Source organism: Prionailurus bengalensis, chromosome E1, assembly GCF_016509475.1.
Source record: "Prionailurus bengalensis isolate Pbe53 chromosome E1, Fcat_Pben_1.1_paternal_pri, whole genome shotgun sequence".
Taxonomy (NCBI): Eukaryota; Metazoa; Chordata; class Mammalia; order Carnivora; family Felidae; genus Prionailurus; species Prionailurus bengalensis.
This window is the reverse complement of record NC_057347.1, coordinates 2,780,071-2,791,857: the sequence shown is the minus strand read 5'-3', so window position 1 is coordinate 2,791,857 and position 11,787 is coordinate 2,780,071. Positions and strand designations below refer to the sequence as shown.

The 11,787-nt window shown below is 63.5% G+C and overlaps 1 protein-coding gene across 1 annotated transcript; it reads left to right on the top strand.

Annotated features, from left to right (window-relative positions):
* ALOX12B (arachidonate 12-lipoxygenase, 12R type) lies at positions 1-10,512 on the top strand. The gene is made up of 15 exons (XM_043583034.1): positions 1-412; positions 1,465-1,669; positions 4,079-4,160; positions 4,300-4,386; positions 4,504-4,626; positions 4,890-4,993; positions 5,301-5,473; positions 5,696-5,839; positions 6,937-7,148; positions 7,363-7,441; positions 7,708-7,877; positions 8,101-8,222; positions 9,683-9,783; positions 9,956-10,126; positions 10,283-10,512. Exons 1-15 carry the CDS (start codon positions 266-268, stop codon positions 10,460-10,462), a joined length of 2,100 nt encoding a protein of 699 aa, XP_043438969.1. The 5' UTR covers positions 1-265; the 3' UTR covers positions 10,463-10,512.
* Positions 10,513-11,787: the final 1,275 nt, after the last annotated feature.

Sequence of the window (11,787 nt, the reverse complement as noted above, 5' to 3'; positions counted from 1 at the left end):
CCCGCCCCGAAGCCTCCTTCATCCAGGGCGTCTTGGGTCCGCCCTCTCAGAAGCAGGCCCAGCGCCCTGCCGGCCCGGCTCCCAGCGCGCAGATCTGGGCTCCGAGCTGCCCTGGGGGCCAGACGTCCTTGCCTCACCTCTCCCTCTCGGGAGGCTGGCCCCGTCCACGTCTCCCCGTCTGGCTTCCCCTGCCTGGTCTGGGCCCCCGTGCGGCCCCCGAGGAGTCTGGACTCAAGCCCTCCCTCCTGCCTCCTGAGGAGTAGCCATGGCCACCTACAAAGTCAAGGTGGCCACGGGTACCGACCTCTTGTCGGGCACGATGGATTCCATCTCGCTGACCATTGTGGGGACCCAAGGAGAGAGCCACAAGCAGCTGCTGAACCATTTTGGGAGAGACTTTGCAACTGGGGCGGTGAGTATGGGCATGTGTGTGTGTGCATGGGTGTGATTTGTGAGTCTGTGTGTGGTGTGTGTATGTAAGTGTGTGTGATGTGTGTGAGTGTGTATGTGTGTGGCATAGGAGTGTGTTTGGGGGTGAATGTGTGTGTACGTGTGGTGGGGGGGGCTCTGACAGTTCCCAAGGGCAACTCCAGATGCCTTCCCCCCTCCGCCCTCCCCCCAGACCTGGCTCCCAGGGGTCTCTGCTCTCTGGGCCATCCTGCCTCATCCCCGGTCTGTCACCTCCCGCCCCTGTGTGGCCATTTCACCTCTCTCCCTGCCTTTTCTCACCTCTTCTCGCTTCCTCTCTATCACTCATCCACACCCCTCGTCTCGGCCTCCCCCCCCATGCCTCTCCCTCCCACCCTTACTCTTCCTAAGGTAAGTTCCATCATAACTGGCTTAAATGCACATTGGATTCTCTGTGGCTTAAAATGGCATCAGACCAGCCTGTCCAGCGGGGCCCGCCTGCTCCATGATGGGAGACACCCTTTGCTGGTCCCTCAGCCCTGATTCCGAGTCAGGTCCAGCCACCTGCCTCTACATCCTCTTAATTGGGCACTCTGTCTATGTGGCCGCTTCTGTCTCTCCACATCTTCATTGACAAGTAGGAGCAAAGAGGGCTGGCGGGACCACCTCTGCCTCGCTCTAAGCCTGTAGGAGGTCTGGGGGCCCTGGACCCCACCTGGACCCCTTTGGGGTCCACCCCCTGGGGGGCCGCATGGCCTCCTGCAGCCTCAAGTGGCTGAGGAGGGCGGGAGGGTGGGACCTGGGGAGGGTGGCTGTGGATGGAGGGGGGGTATCCTTCCCGCTCAGCCCTGGGTAGAAGGGCCCAGCAGGTGACGGGCCGACTAGGAGTGGGGGGAGGAGAAACCAGATCCCGATCGAGTCATCCCAGCCCAGCGCGGTGAGCGCGGCACCCCCTCAGCAGAGCGGAGCCTGGGTGAGGGCCCAGATCGGTGGGCGGGAGGCCCGAGGGGCCGGGGGCCAGTCCTGCCCGCTCACCCGGCCCTGTGCCCTGGCCAGGTGGATGAATACACCGTCCGGTGCCAGCAGGACCTGGGGGAGCTCATCATCATCCGCCTGCACAAGGAGCGTCACTCCTTCTTACCCAAAAACTCCTGGTACTGTAACTACGTGCAGATCTGTGCGCCCGGCGGCCGTGTGTACCACTTCCCCGCCTACCAGTGGATGGATGGCTACGAGACCCTGGCGCTCAGGGAGGCCACAGGCAAGCCCTCGGCACCCCTCCCGGTGCCGCCGGGCCCCTCGCTCCCACCTGTCACCCGCCGGGCCCCCACAGGGACTCCCGGGAACACCTGACGCTCTCGCGCATCACCCTGGGTCATTGCCGCCGCGGGGCCCAGCGCCGGGCTGCAGCCTGCAGGGACAGACAGGAAGGAGGTTGGGGCCACCCTCAGGGTCTCAGGACCCCAGGTCCGGGCTGAGACAAGCGTGCTCCCCATTAGCTCCCCCGCAGTCCTACCCCTGACTCCCGCCACTGCGGAGACCTGTGGCTGCGCTGAGTACGGGCCTCGGGTGCCCTGTCTGTGCCACGTGCCGTGTCTGCCGCTCCAGAAAGACCCCCCCGTGACTCCAGCGAGGTCCGTCCCTGCAGCAGGAGGCCTCGTCACTCTGATGGGGAGGCCCCATCGCCCCAGCTGCTGCACGTTCTGTCAGGAAGCCGTGTTCGCTCAACACGTCTCCACAGGACAGAGCGCGAGGGTCTGAACCTTGTCATAGGAGCCCTGGGCGTCTAACTGCGCATTTTGTGGACTTGAGGGGATGTCCTATGGCCCCAAAGGCCTCCCTACCACCCCATTAGGACACCTTATATCTCTAGCAGGGCTCAGTGCTGCTCCAGAAGCCCCCCCCCCCTCTTCCATCAAGGCTCCATCGTGGCCCAGCACGAGGCTGGGTTTTCCCTGGTGCCTGGTCAAGGCCGCCGGGCTATTCTCCCAGTCACTCGGTTACTGCCCTGGAAGAGGAACAGGGAGTGTCTAAGCTCCTTGCGTCCACCCCCTGCCACCGCCCTTGTCTGGTGGCCTTGGCTCTGTTTCCTGATACGCGGCTGCTACATGGGGACTACAGGCTTGTCCTCTTCTGTCATCTTGGCCCCACCGTCCCAGCTTCTGTCTAGCCTCCCTCAAAGTGGACAGGAGGGCAGGGCACAGACATGGGGGGCGGGCGGGGGCTTGGGTCTCTCCTCCCCACCCCCCCCAGGCAGCTGATCACCTTCCTCCATTTCTTGTGTCCCCGGCAGCAGGGGCACTGAGCGAGCTGGGGAAAGAGGCGGGGGGGGGGGGGGGAAGGCAGGCCTGGGGGAGGGTGGGGAGGGCCAAGGGGAGAGTCTCACAGGGGGGCGGGAGCATCTTCCCGCAGCCATAGGTCTGAGTGCATGGAAACAGGGGAAGGGCAGGAATGGGGCCGGGCGGGGCAGCCTCGGGGAGAGCAGGGCGGGGAGGCCTGAGTCACTGGCTGGGCCCCTCACCGGGGGGGGGGGGGGGGGGGGGGGGGGGGGGATAAAGCCGAGCTGGGTCTCCGGGTTGGACACTGTCCACCCAGAACACGGCATAAGCTGAGGGACGTGGAGGAAGGGGAGGGTGGCGAGGAGGGCCTCACGGGAAAATGATGGGGCTGCTGTGTAGAAACGTGCCAGCCTGGGACTACCCGCCGGGACGTCCGACAAAGTTCGGAGCCCAGCTGACCGTTTCCTCCTTGTGAACACGCCGATCTGGTCCCTTGGCTGAAACTTTTGGGGCCAGGGGTGTTTTGAAATTCAGATTTCATTTAGAGCATGTGCGCACATATGCATCTATACCGATATATACCATTCACACGCTCCATACGTTATGCCTTACATCCATAGGCGCATCCCCTAGTCAAACATATGAATATTTCTGCAGCCAAAACTATGGATAGTTACACCAAGTGAGTTCAGTTAAAGACTGTGTAGAGCCTCGGGTTCTGCCCACCAAGGTATTTGTGCCTAACTTGTGGAAAAGACGAAGCTGATTTCTACGGTCTTTTGGACTTTGGAATTGTGGAAACTGGCTCTCCGGCCTATACAAAGAGTCACCTGCCTTGCAAGGTTGTCCCTGTGTGGATTAAATTATGATTGCTTTTTAAGTTTATTTATTTTGAGAGAGAGTGATAGAGAGCAAGTGGGGGAGGGGCAGACAGCGAGGGAGAGACAGAATCTCAAGCAGGCCCTGTGCTGTCAGTGCGGAGCCCCACGCGGGTCTTGAACTCACAAACCGTGAGATCATGACCTGAGCCCAGATTAGGAGCGGTCGCTTAAGCGACTGAGCCACCCAGGTGCCCCTGGATTACATTATTAACAGAAGTAAAGTGTTTACAAAGTGCCGGGTACGTAGTAAGCCCTAAATAACTGTTCTTCAATAGCGTTTTAGTCGGTCCAGAAAACGGACCACCCAGCTTCCTAGAGCGAGGGGGCGGAGGGTGGTCCTTGATCCTCTCCTCTGAGTTTTTGGGAGGAGACACGCGCCCCCTCTTCCTGGGTAAACCTTCCCATTCCTGGTCTGGGGCCCCAGGGCCAGTCTAGAGGGCTGGAGCTGAATTCGGATCCTTGAAATGGGCGGGGGTCAGACCCTGAGCCTCCTCTTTGGTCTCCCGGCAGGAAAGACGACAGCGGACGACACGCTGCCGATCCTCCTGGAGCACCGCCGGGAAGAGATCAGAGCCAAACAGGACTTCTACCAGTGAGGAGAGGGCGACCGGGGCTGCGGGAGGTCAGGGGGTGGTGGCGGTGAGGAGGGCGCGGGGCGATGGCTTGGCCTTCGGCCCGGCTTGGTGCATGCGCATCAGGGCCCACAGTCTCGGCTTCTCTCCGCACCGCAGCTGGAGGGTCTTCGTTCCCGGCCTACCCAACTACGTGCACATCCCCAGTTACCGCCCGCCTGCGCGGAGAAACCCCAACCGGCCTGAGTGAGGACCCGAGGCTGCCCTGGGGCCCCTTCCGTGGCTGACCCCTGGGCTCTGCCCCCTCCACCTCCCCCGGGGCTCCGCAGGTGCCAGGCCCCAGCCCTGCACTCTCTCCCACAGGTGGAATGGTTATATCCCCGGTTTCCCGATTCTCATCAACATCAAGGCCACCAAGTTCCTGAACTCAAACCTCCGCTACTCCTTCATCAAGACGGCCTCGTTCTTCTTCCGCCTGGGGCCCATGTGAGTGTGAGCGAGTGAGGGGTCCCCGTCCCGGCTCCGCGCCCGCCTCCACCGCAGCCCTCCCCCCCCCAGGAGCTCGCGACAGATCGCCATCCGGGAGGGCAGAGAGCTGAGAAGCCAGGCCCGGGGAGCCCGGGAGGTGGCGCCAGACCCCCGGCCGCAGAAGGACCTGGTGCTTTGGGCCCGGAGGCCAGGCGGCCAGGGGCCTCGGCGGGGCTGGCGGCTGCCTCTCTGAGCGTCTCCCCCTCGAACCCCGTCCCTAGGGCGCTGGGCTTCAAACTCCGCGGCCTGGTGGACTGCAAGCAGTCGTGGAAGAGGCTGAAGGACATCAAGAAAATTTTCCCTGCCAACAAGTCCATCATCTCCGGTACGAGGGGCATCGCGCACCGAACCCGGGGAGCGCCGCGGCCGGAGGAGCGGCGGGCGCGCGCTGGAGGCGGGACGCCCGTCGGGGCCGCGGGAGGCGGGGCGCGGGGGTGAAGCCGAGGCCGAGGGGACCAGAAGGGCGGGCGCGCCCCCTGGCGGCCTCAGGGAAAATGCCGCCCTGGGCGCCTCCAGCCGCTCAAGCGGAGGCTGGGGGCTTCTCTGGGGTCCCCGATCTTCCTCTGTCCAGGGCCTCAGCCCCACGCTTCTCTGTCCCTGAGGATGACCGGGTACCGTCTCCCCCTCCCCAGAGTACGTGGCCGAGCACTGGACAGAAGACAGCTTCTTTGGGTATCAGTACCTCAACGGCATCAACCCAGGCCTGCTCCGCCGCTGCACGCGGATCCCAGACAAGTTCCCCGTCACGGACGACATGGTGGCCCCGTTCTTGGGCGAGGGAACGTGCCTGCGAGCGGAGCTGGAGGTGAGGCCCCATCCGGAGGGGATCCCTGGCCTCCCCGTCTCTCCCCACCCACCTTTGCTGCCCCCAGAGTGCCCTCCGCTCCTGCATTCTCCGCTCCTGCATTCAGTTGGTCTCTGGCCAACCCCTGCCCCCTGGGGGCGCGGGGCACTCCGCACCCAAGGCATGAGTCCCAGGTCCGGCGCGTTGGCGCTCACCTGCCCTCCCCTTTCGGCCCCCTTCCAGAAGGGGAACATTTACCTGGCCGACTACCGCATCTTGGAAGGCATCCCCAGCATCGAGCTCAACGGAAGGAAGCAGCATCACTGTGCCCCGCTCTGCCTGCTGCACTTTGGCCCAGAAGGGAACATGATGCCCATCGCCATCCAGGTGCCTGTGGTGCAGGCGGGGGGCCGCTGTGTGAGCGTGTTGCCAACGCGAGAGCCTGGTGTGTGGCCCTGTGTGTGGGCCTTGGACTGAGGCCCCGGTGGCCCTACAGACCACTGGATGCTTGTATGCCGGTGCACAAACTCGGGTCTCTGGGCGTGCACTTGTGTGCAAGTCCCCGTGCGTGTGTGCGCACAGAGGTGACCAGACGGGGATGTGCTTGGTTGTTCAAGCTTGTCTCTTTGGGTCCAGTCATCCATTTGCTCGATAAGCCAACACCTGCCGTGGGCCAGCCCTCTGCTGGAAACACTGAGCTAATCAGACGTGGCCGCTGCCTTGAGAGAGAGTGGCCTGGCAGGAAAGGGAACTGAGGTACTATGTTTCCAGGGGCCTCCACCAGCATCATGTCCAAATTAGAAAAAGGCATCCCTCTGGGGAGGGGGGTTCAGCCAAACTCTGATGTTCCTGGCTCATTAGTGGAACAGCATAGGCTAGATTCCGGGGACTTCCTCTGCCCCGGGGGCTAGGTACCCTTGCGCAGTGCACAACTCCTGCAGCTGAACAGGGCAACTGTGGGGTTGAAACAAGGGAGGCTTCTCAGGCAACTTGTGAGCTGCTTTTTCTTTCTCTTTTCTTAAGTTGATTTATTTTGAGAGAGAGAGAAAGAGCACAAGCAAGGGAGGAACGGGGGGCGGGGAGAGAGTCCCAAGCAGGCTCCGCACAGCCAGCACAGAGCCTGACCCGGGGCTCGAACTCCCGAACCAAGAAATCAGGACTGGAGCTGAAATCAAGAGTCGGATGCCTAACCCACTGAGCCACTCAGGTGCCCCTTGTGCTGCTTCTTAAGAAATGAGTGGGAGCTTCCAGGTGGGGGGGGGGGGAAGGCATTGCAGGCAGAGGGGACATCAAGAACAAATGTGAGGCAGGAGGAAGGGCCCTGGTGTGCTCAGGGGACCAGAGGGCCTCGAGTGTATGGAGTGGCATTTTTACCTCCTCCGGCTCTTCTCTGCCTCCTTCCTGCAGGGGGGGCCCGTGTGTGTGTGTGTGTGTGTGTGTGTGTGTGTGTCCTCACTTAACTCTCCCTCCTTCCCCGTCCCCAGCTCAGCCAGACCCCGGGACCCGAGAGCCCCATCTTCCTGCCGAGTGACTCGGAGTGGGACTGGCTGCTGGCCAAGACGTGGGTGCGCTACGCCGAGTTCTACTGCCACGAGGCCATCTCGCACCTGCTGGAGACGCACCTCATCGCGGAGGCCTTCTGCCTGGCCATGCTGAGACAGCTGCCCATGTGTCACCCTCTCTACAAGGTACGGCTTTGGCCCCAGGGGCCTCAGAAAGGCACCTGGCTCGCCAGCAGGTAGAGGGACTCCACTGAGACTCGGGGAGGCAGCCAGGGACCCCCAAGAGCGGGCTCGGGGTGGGGACTTCCTGAAGTCAGAGGGCGTAGCGCTGCACAAGGGAGGGGGTGCCCCGTCCTCTGGGGGGGTAACCGTGGTCCTCTCTCCTGGTCTGTCTCCCGTAGCTCCTCGTCCCCACACCCGCTACACCATCCAGATCAACAGCATCGGGCGCGCCCTCCTCCTCAACGAGGGGGGGCTGTCTGCCAGGGTAAGACGTGTGCCCCGAGCCCAGCAAGGCACCTGCTACCCTGCCGGCCTTCGTGGGGAGGCGAAAAGCCGAATTTCCCACTTGAGATGGGGAGGGGGCACGGCCGGAGGGGACCGGTTTACAGGGGTGCAGAGGGGGGCGCTGGCCCGGAGTGTGGGCATGCACGGGGCGGGGGCCGGAGGGGCATCGCTGGGCTGTGTGTGTGACGGGTGTGACCCTCAGCAGGGAGGCCCTGCCAGCCTCAGAGTCTGCCTCCTCCCCGACAGGGCATGTCCCTAGGCCTGGAAGGCTTTGCGGAGGTGATGGTGCGGGCTCTGTCAGAGACCACCTATGAGAGCCTCTACCTCCCCAATGATTTTGTGGAGCGTGGGGTCCAGGACCTGCCGGGATATTATTACCGAGACGACTCCTTGGCAGTGTGGGACGCGCTAGAGAGGTGAGGCCGGGCCCGCAGTGGGTGGCACTCAGGCGGACACCCTCACAGGGCGCAGGGAGCTTTTAAGGACTTGACCCGAGCCTGGGTCTGATGCTGTGTTTGCCCCACAGCACGTGCCCGCCCCCAGGCCTGGGGCGGCCAAGGCCAGGGCATCCTGGGGGAGGTAAGAAAAGTGGGGAGGGCAGGAGGAGGATCCAAACTGAGGCCTGCCCCCCCCCATCAGGTATGTGACCGAGATCATCACCTACTATTACCCGTGTGACGCAGCCGTGGAGGGTGACCCAGAATTGCAGTCCTGGGTGCAGGAGATATTTAAGCAGTGCCTGCTAGGGCGTGAGAGCTCAGGTAGGGGCCCGGGGCCGTGGGATGGGCCCTCCCGGCTGGGCCACAGCAGGTCTTGTTGGGGACCGAGGGAGCCAAGTCTCGGACAGGCTGGGGAAGGAAACGTGGCTGCCCGTGGGTCCATGCGTGAACTCAGGGGCTGGGGGTGGGGGGCAGGGTCATCTCTGTGGACTGAGATACGGGGCATGAGCTCAAACAGGAAAGGCTGGAGCATGCTGGAGGTGGGGAGGCTGGGAGGGCCCAGGAGGGCGGGAAGGAACATCCTGAGGTCATCACTTGGGTACCACTCAACCAATATTCAGTGAGCATCTGTGATGCGACGACGCCGTGCTGGTGGCTAGGAGGCAAAGGGAAGGAGAGATACAGGTGCCTGCCCTCAAGTTCACGGTCTCCAGGGTGGGGCGCCCACTCAAGTACACGGGCAATTATACTATCTCGGGACTGCTGCAGGCGGGGCCGTGTGCGGGAGCCCAGGGGAGGCACCTAATCCAGGTGGAGGAGGGGCGGGGGGTGGAGGGAGAGCAGGGGGAGAGCAGCATGCTGAGATGCAACATCCGGGCTAACATCCGGCCAGGACCTGCAGGACGGGGAGGTTAGCCGGGAGGGGCTGGAGGGGGGGTTGAAGAGCTCTGGGTGGGAAGCCAGAGTGGGCAGGGGGAGCACCGAGAGCTCAGAGGCCCCAGCTACTGCTCTGAGGGTGGGGGTTGGCCAGGCTCTCCGGGGGGCTGAACTAAGGCTGAAGCCGTGAGCGGGGGACAGTCGCGGGCCCTGGTTCAGGAGGTTGGAATTACCCTGAACACTAGAGGGAGCCGTGGAGGCGTCTGCAAGGAGATCAGCTTTGTTTTGTTTTGTTTTGTTTTGTTTTAAGTTTATTTTTATTTTGAGAGAGGGAGAGAGAGCGAGGATGAGTGGGGGGCGGGTAACAGGTAAGAGAATAAGAGAAGCTGGCAGCTACATTGGGTGTGAGACCAAGGGCCAGGCTACTGAGAAATCCATCTGGCGTGAGTGCAAAGGTTCAGAAGAGTGTGTGTGTGTGTGTGTGTGTGTGTGTGTGTGTGGTGGGAGGGGACTGTGCTGAGTCAGGGCAGGAAAGCCAGGATTCTCCCAAAGCCTTTCCCCTCCTGAGTCCTGGGACCAGAGAGGCCCCCCTAAGGGAGCTGGAAGAAAGACAGGAGGGCCCGACCCCGGACAGGTGCCCGGAGCTGCTCCGGAGGACCTCTGGTCAAGGCCACTTGGGGCCGCCTCCCAAGGTGGTCTGGACGGGGGCGGGTGAGTGGGTGGGGGATTGGAGTTATGGTCACAGGAGGGCCAAGCGGGCGGGATGAGCGCCCCAGGGAGGTGGCAGCTTGGAGTGTGGGCCGGTCGCGCGGGAGCCGGGCCTGTTGGCGCCCTCTGCCGGCCATCGGGGACCAGGCGGGACTGACGCCGCCTGGGCTTTCCCCGCGCCCCCCCCCCCCCCCCAGGCTTCCCTCAGTGCTTGCGAACAGTGCCTGAGCTGATCCGATATGTCACTATAGTCATCTACACCTGCTCCGCCAAGCACGCCGCCGTCAACACCGGGCAGGTACCTACGCCCCCCAGCCCCGGCCCCAACCTCAAGCCCAACCTCAGCCGTCATCCCTGGTCGGGCCTCCTCCCCGCCAAGTCCCAGCTTCCGTCCCTAGCTCAGTTGAAAGCCCCAGCGTCCCGGGGTGCTCTCTGACCCCCGCCTCCCCCCGCCGCTGCCCCACCTCCAGCTGGAGTACACCGCCTGGATGCCCAACTTCCCGTCGTCCATGAGGAACCCACCCATGCAGGCCAAGGGGCTGACCACTCGGGACAGCTACATGGACACGTTGCCGGATGTGAAAACCACGTGCATCACCCTGTTGGTGCTCTGGACCCTCAGCCGGGAGCCTGACGACAAGGTGCCCTGGGGCCGGGGGTGGGGTTCCCCCGGGGGCAGGCGGAGGGAGGGCTGGGGGCTGGGGGAGGGGTGTCAAGGGGGGGAGGGGAGGGGCAGGCTGCGGAAGGCGGGGAGCCGGGGGCCGGTCGGTCGCAGCTGCCTGGTTCCGTGTCCGCAGCGGCCCCTGGGCCACTTCCCTGACATCCACTTCGTGGAGGAGGCCCCGCGGAGGAGCATGGAGGTCCTCCGCCAGCGCCTGGCCCAGATCTCGCACGACATCCGCCAGCGCAACAAGGACCTCCCGGTCCCCTACTACTACCTGGACCCGGTGCTGATAGAGAACAGCATTTCCATCTAGGGCCGCGCTCCCGCCTCGCCTCTCCTCGCCTGCACCCGTTTTCAAAAAAAAAAAAAAAAAAAAAAAAAAAAATTGTCACTTCAAACGGCCGTGGGTCAGCCAGTGTGTGTGGCCGTTCACGGAGGGTGCGGGGGGGGGGGGGTGTGCCGTGGGGTGCGGGGGTGCAGGCTGCGGTGTCCCGGCGCCCACACTGCCGTGCCCTTCACCGCCGCGGGGTCCAGGTAGGCTCAGGGCGGCGCCAGGCCCCTCGTCTGCCCCCCACCCCCCACCCCATGTCCAGGCCAGGAGGCTCTGGAAGGGGGTGATGCCTTGCTGTCGGGGCTCCTCGGTGACATCCTGGGAGGTGACAAGGTGCTCTTGGGGACCGCAGCGGGAGAGCAGGCCGGGACCTCTGCACCCCATGCGATACCCCGGCCCTGTCTTGCAACCCAAAGCGATTCTGGTCCACCTTAAGTCCCCCTGCCTGGGGACCCAGACCACTGAGGGCCCCAGTTCCCCAGAATACCTACCCAAGGGCAGAGCACCACCTGCCCCCCCCTAGGCAGACAGATTCCCCCCCCCAGACTAGTCCAACTTGAAACAAATTATGCATCCGCCCAGGCAAGAGACCACCCTGAGCTCAGCCTGCCGCTCAAGCCCGAGGGCCCTAAGCTCCACCTACTGTGAACCCGTGTTATACTAAACCACACTGCCAGCCACCATCTCACCCCAGGCTCTGCCCACCAAGGAGCCCAGCCTGCTCCGTGCGCCCTCCGAGTAACCTGTTGTCTCCAGGATCCCTTCCCCACCCACTCTTCTGGAAGCCGAGAACCTCCCCCCACTTCTTGCCCCCGCCCTGGGCCTTGCTTCGTTGCTGACATCCCAGAGGGGCACATGGGCTTGGCATGTGGAATTGACCTCGGGGAGTGGGTCCACCTGGCCCGTCTGGCCTTTGGTGATAGAGGGTGGGGGTGGGGAACTGCACGGTGGGGGCAACGTCAGGCATCCCCATACTGAATTCGAACGGACCCCCCCCCCCCCAAACCCGGGAAGCACAGAGTCTCCAGTGCTCCTGTTAAGGCCCATTCGTTCTCGTGACCCTGTTTCTCCCCCAGGTTTGGCGCGGGGTTCCCCCCGGCCGCTGTCAGTGGGAGCACGGTCAGCTGAGCGGTTGGTGATCACGGTGCTGGGGGGGTGGGGCGGGGAAGGATCCTGTGCCTGGGGGTGGGGTGGGGAGAAAAGAGCTGAAAGTCAAGGTCGGCTGCCCTGGGGAAGAGGGGTCTGGAGGGCCGGAGGCAGGAGACAGGTGCGGACACCTCTCCTGAGCTCACGCGGCTTAGAAAACC

What these genes read in the sequence shown, in the direction of transcription:
- ALOX12B (XM_043583034.1), top strand. Translation starts at nt 266, where the DNA reads ATGGCCACCTACAAAGTCAAGGTGGCCACGGGTACCGACCTCTTGTCG. An exon ending in GAGACTTTGCAACTGGGGCG is followed by an intron (nt 413 to 1,464) that starts GTGAGTATGGGC and finishes TGCCCTGGCCAG; the next exon opens with GTGGATGAATACACCGTCCG. An exon ending in GGCGCTCAGGGAGGCCACAG is followed by an intron (nt 1,670 to 4,078) that starts GCAAGCCCTCGG and finishes GTCTCCCGGCAG; the next exon opens with GAAAGACGACAGCGGACGAC.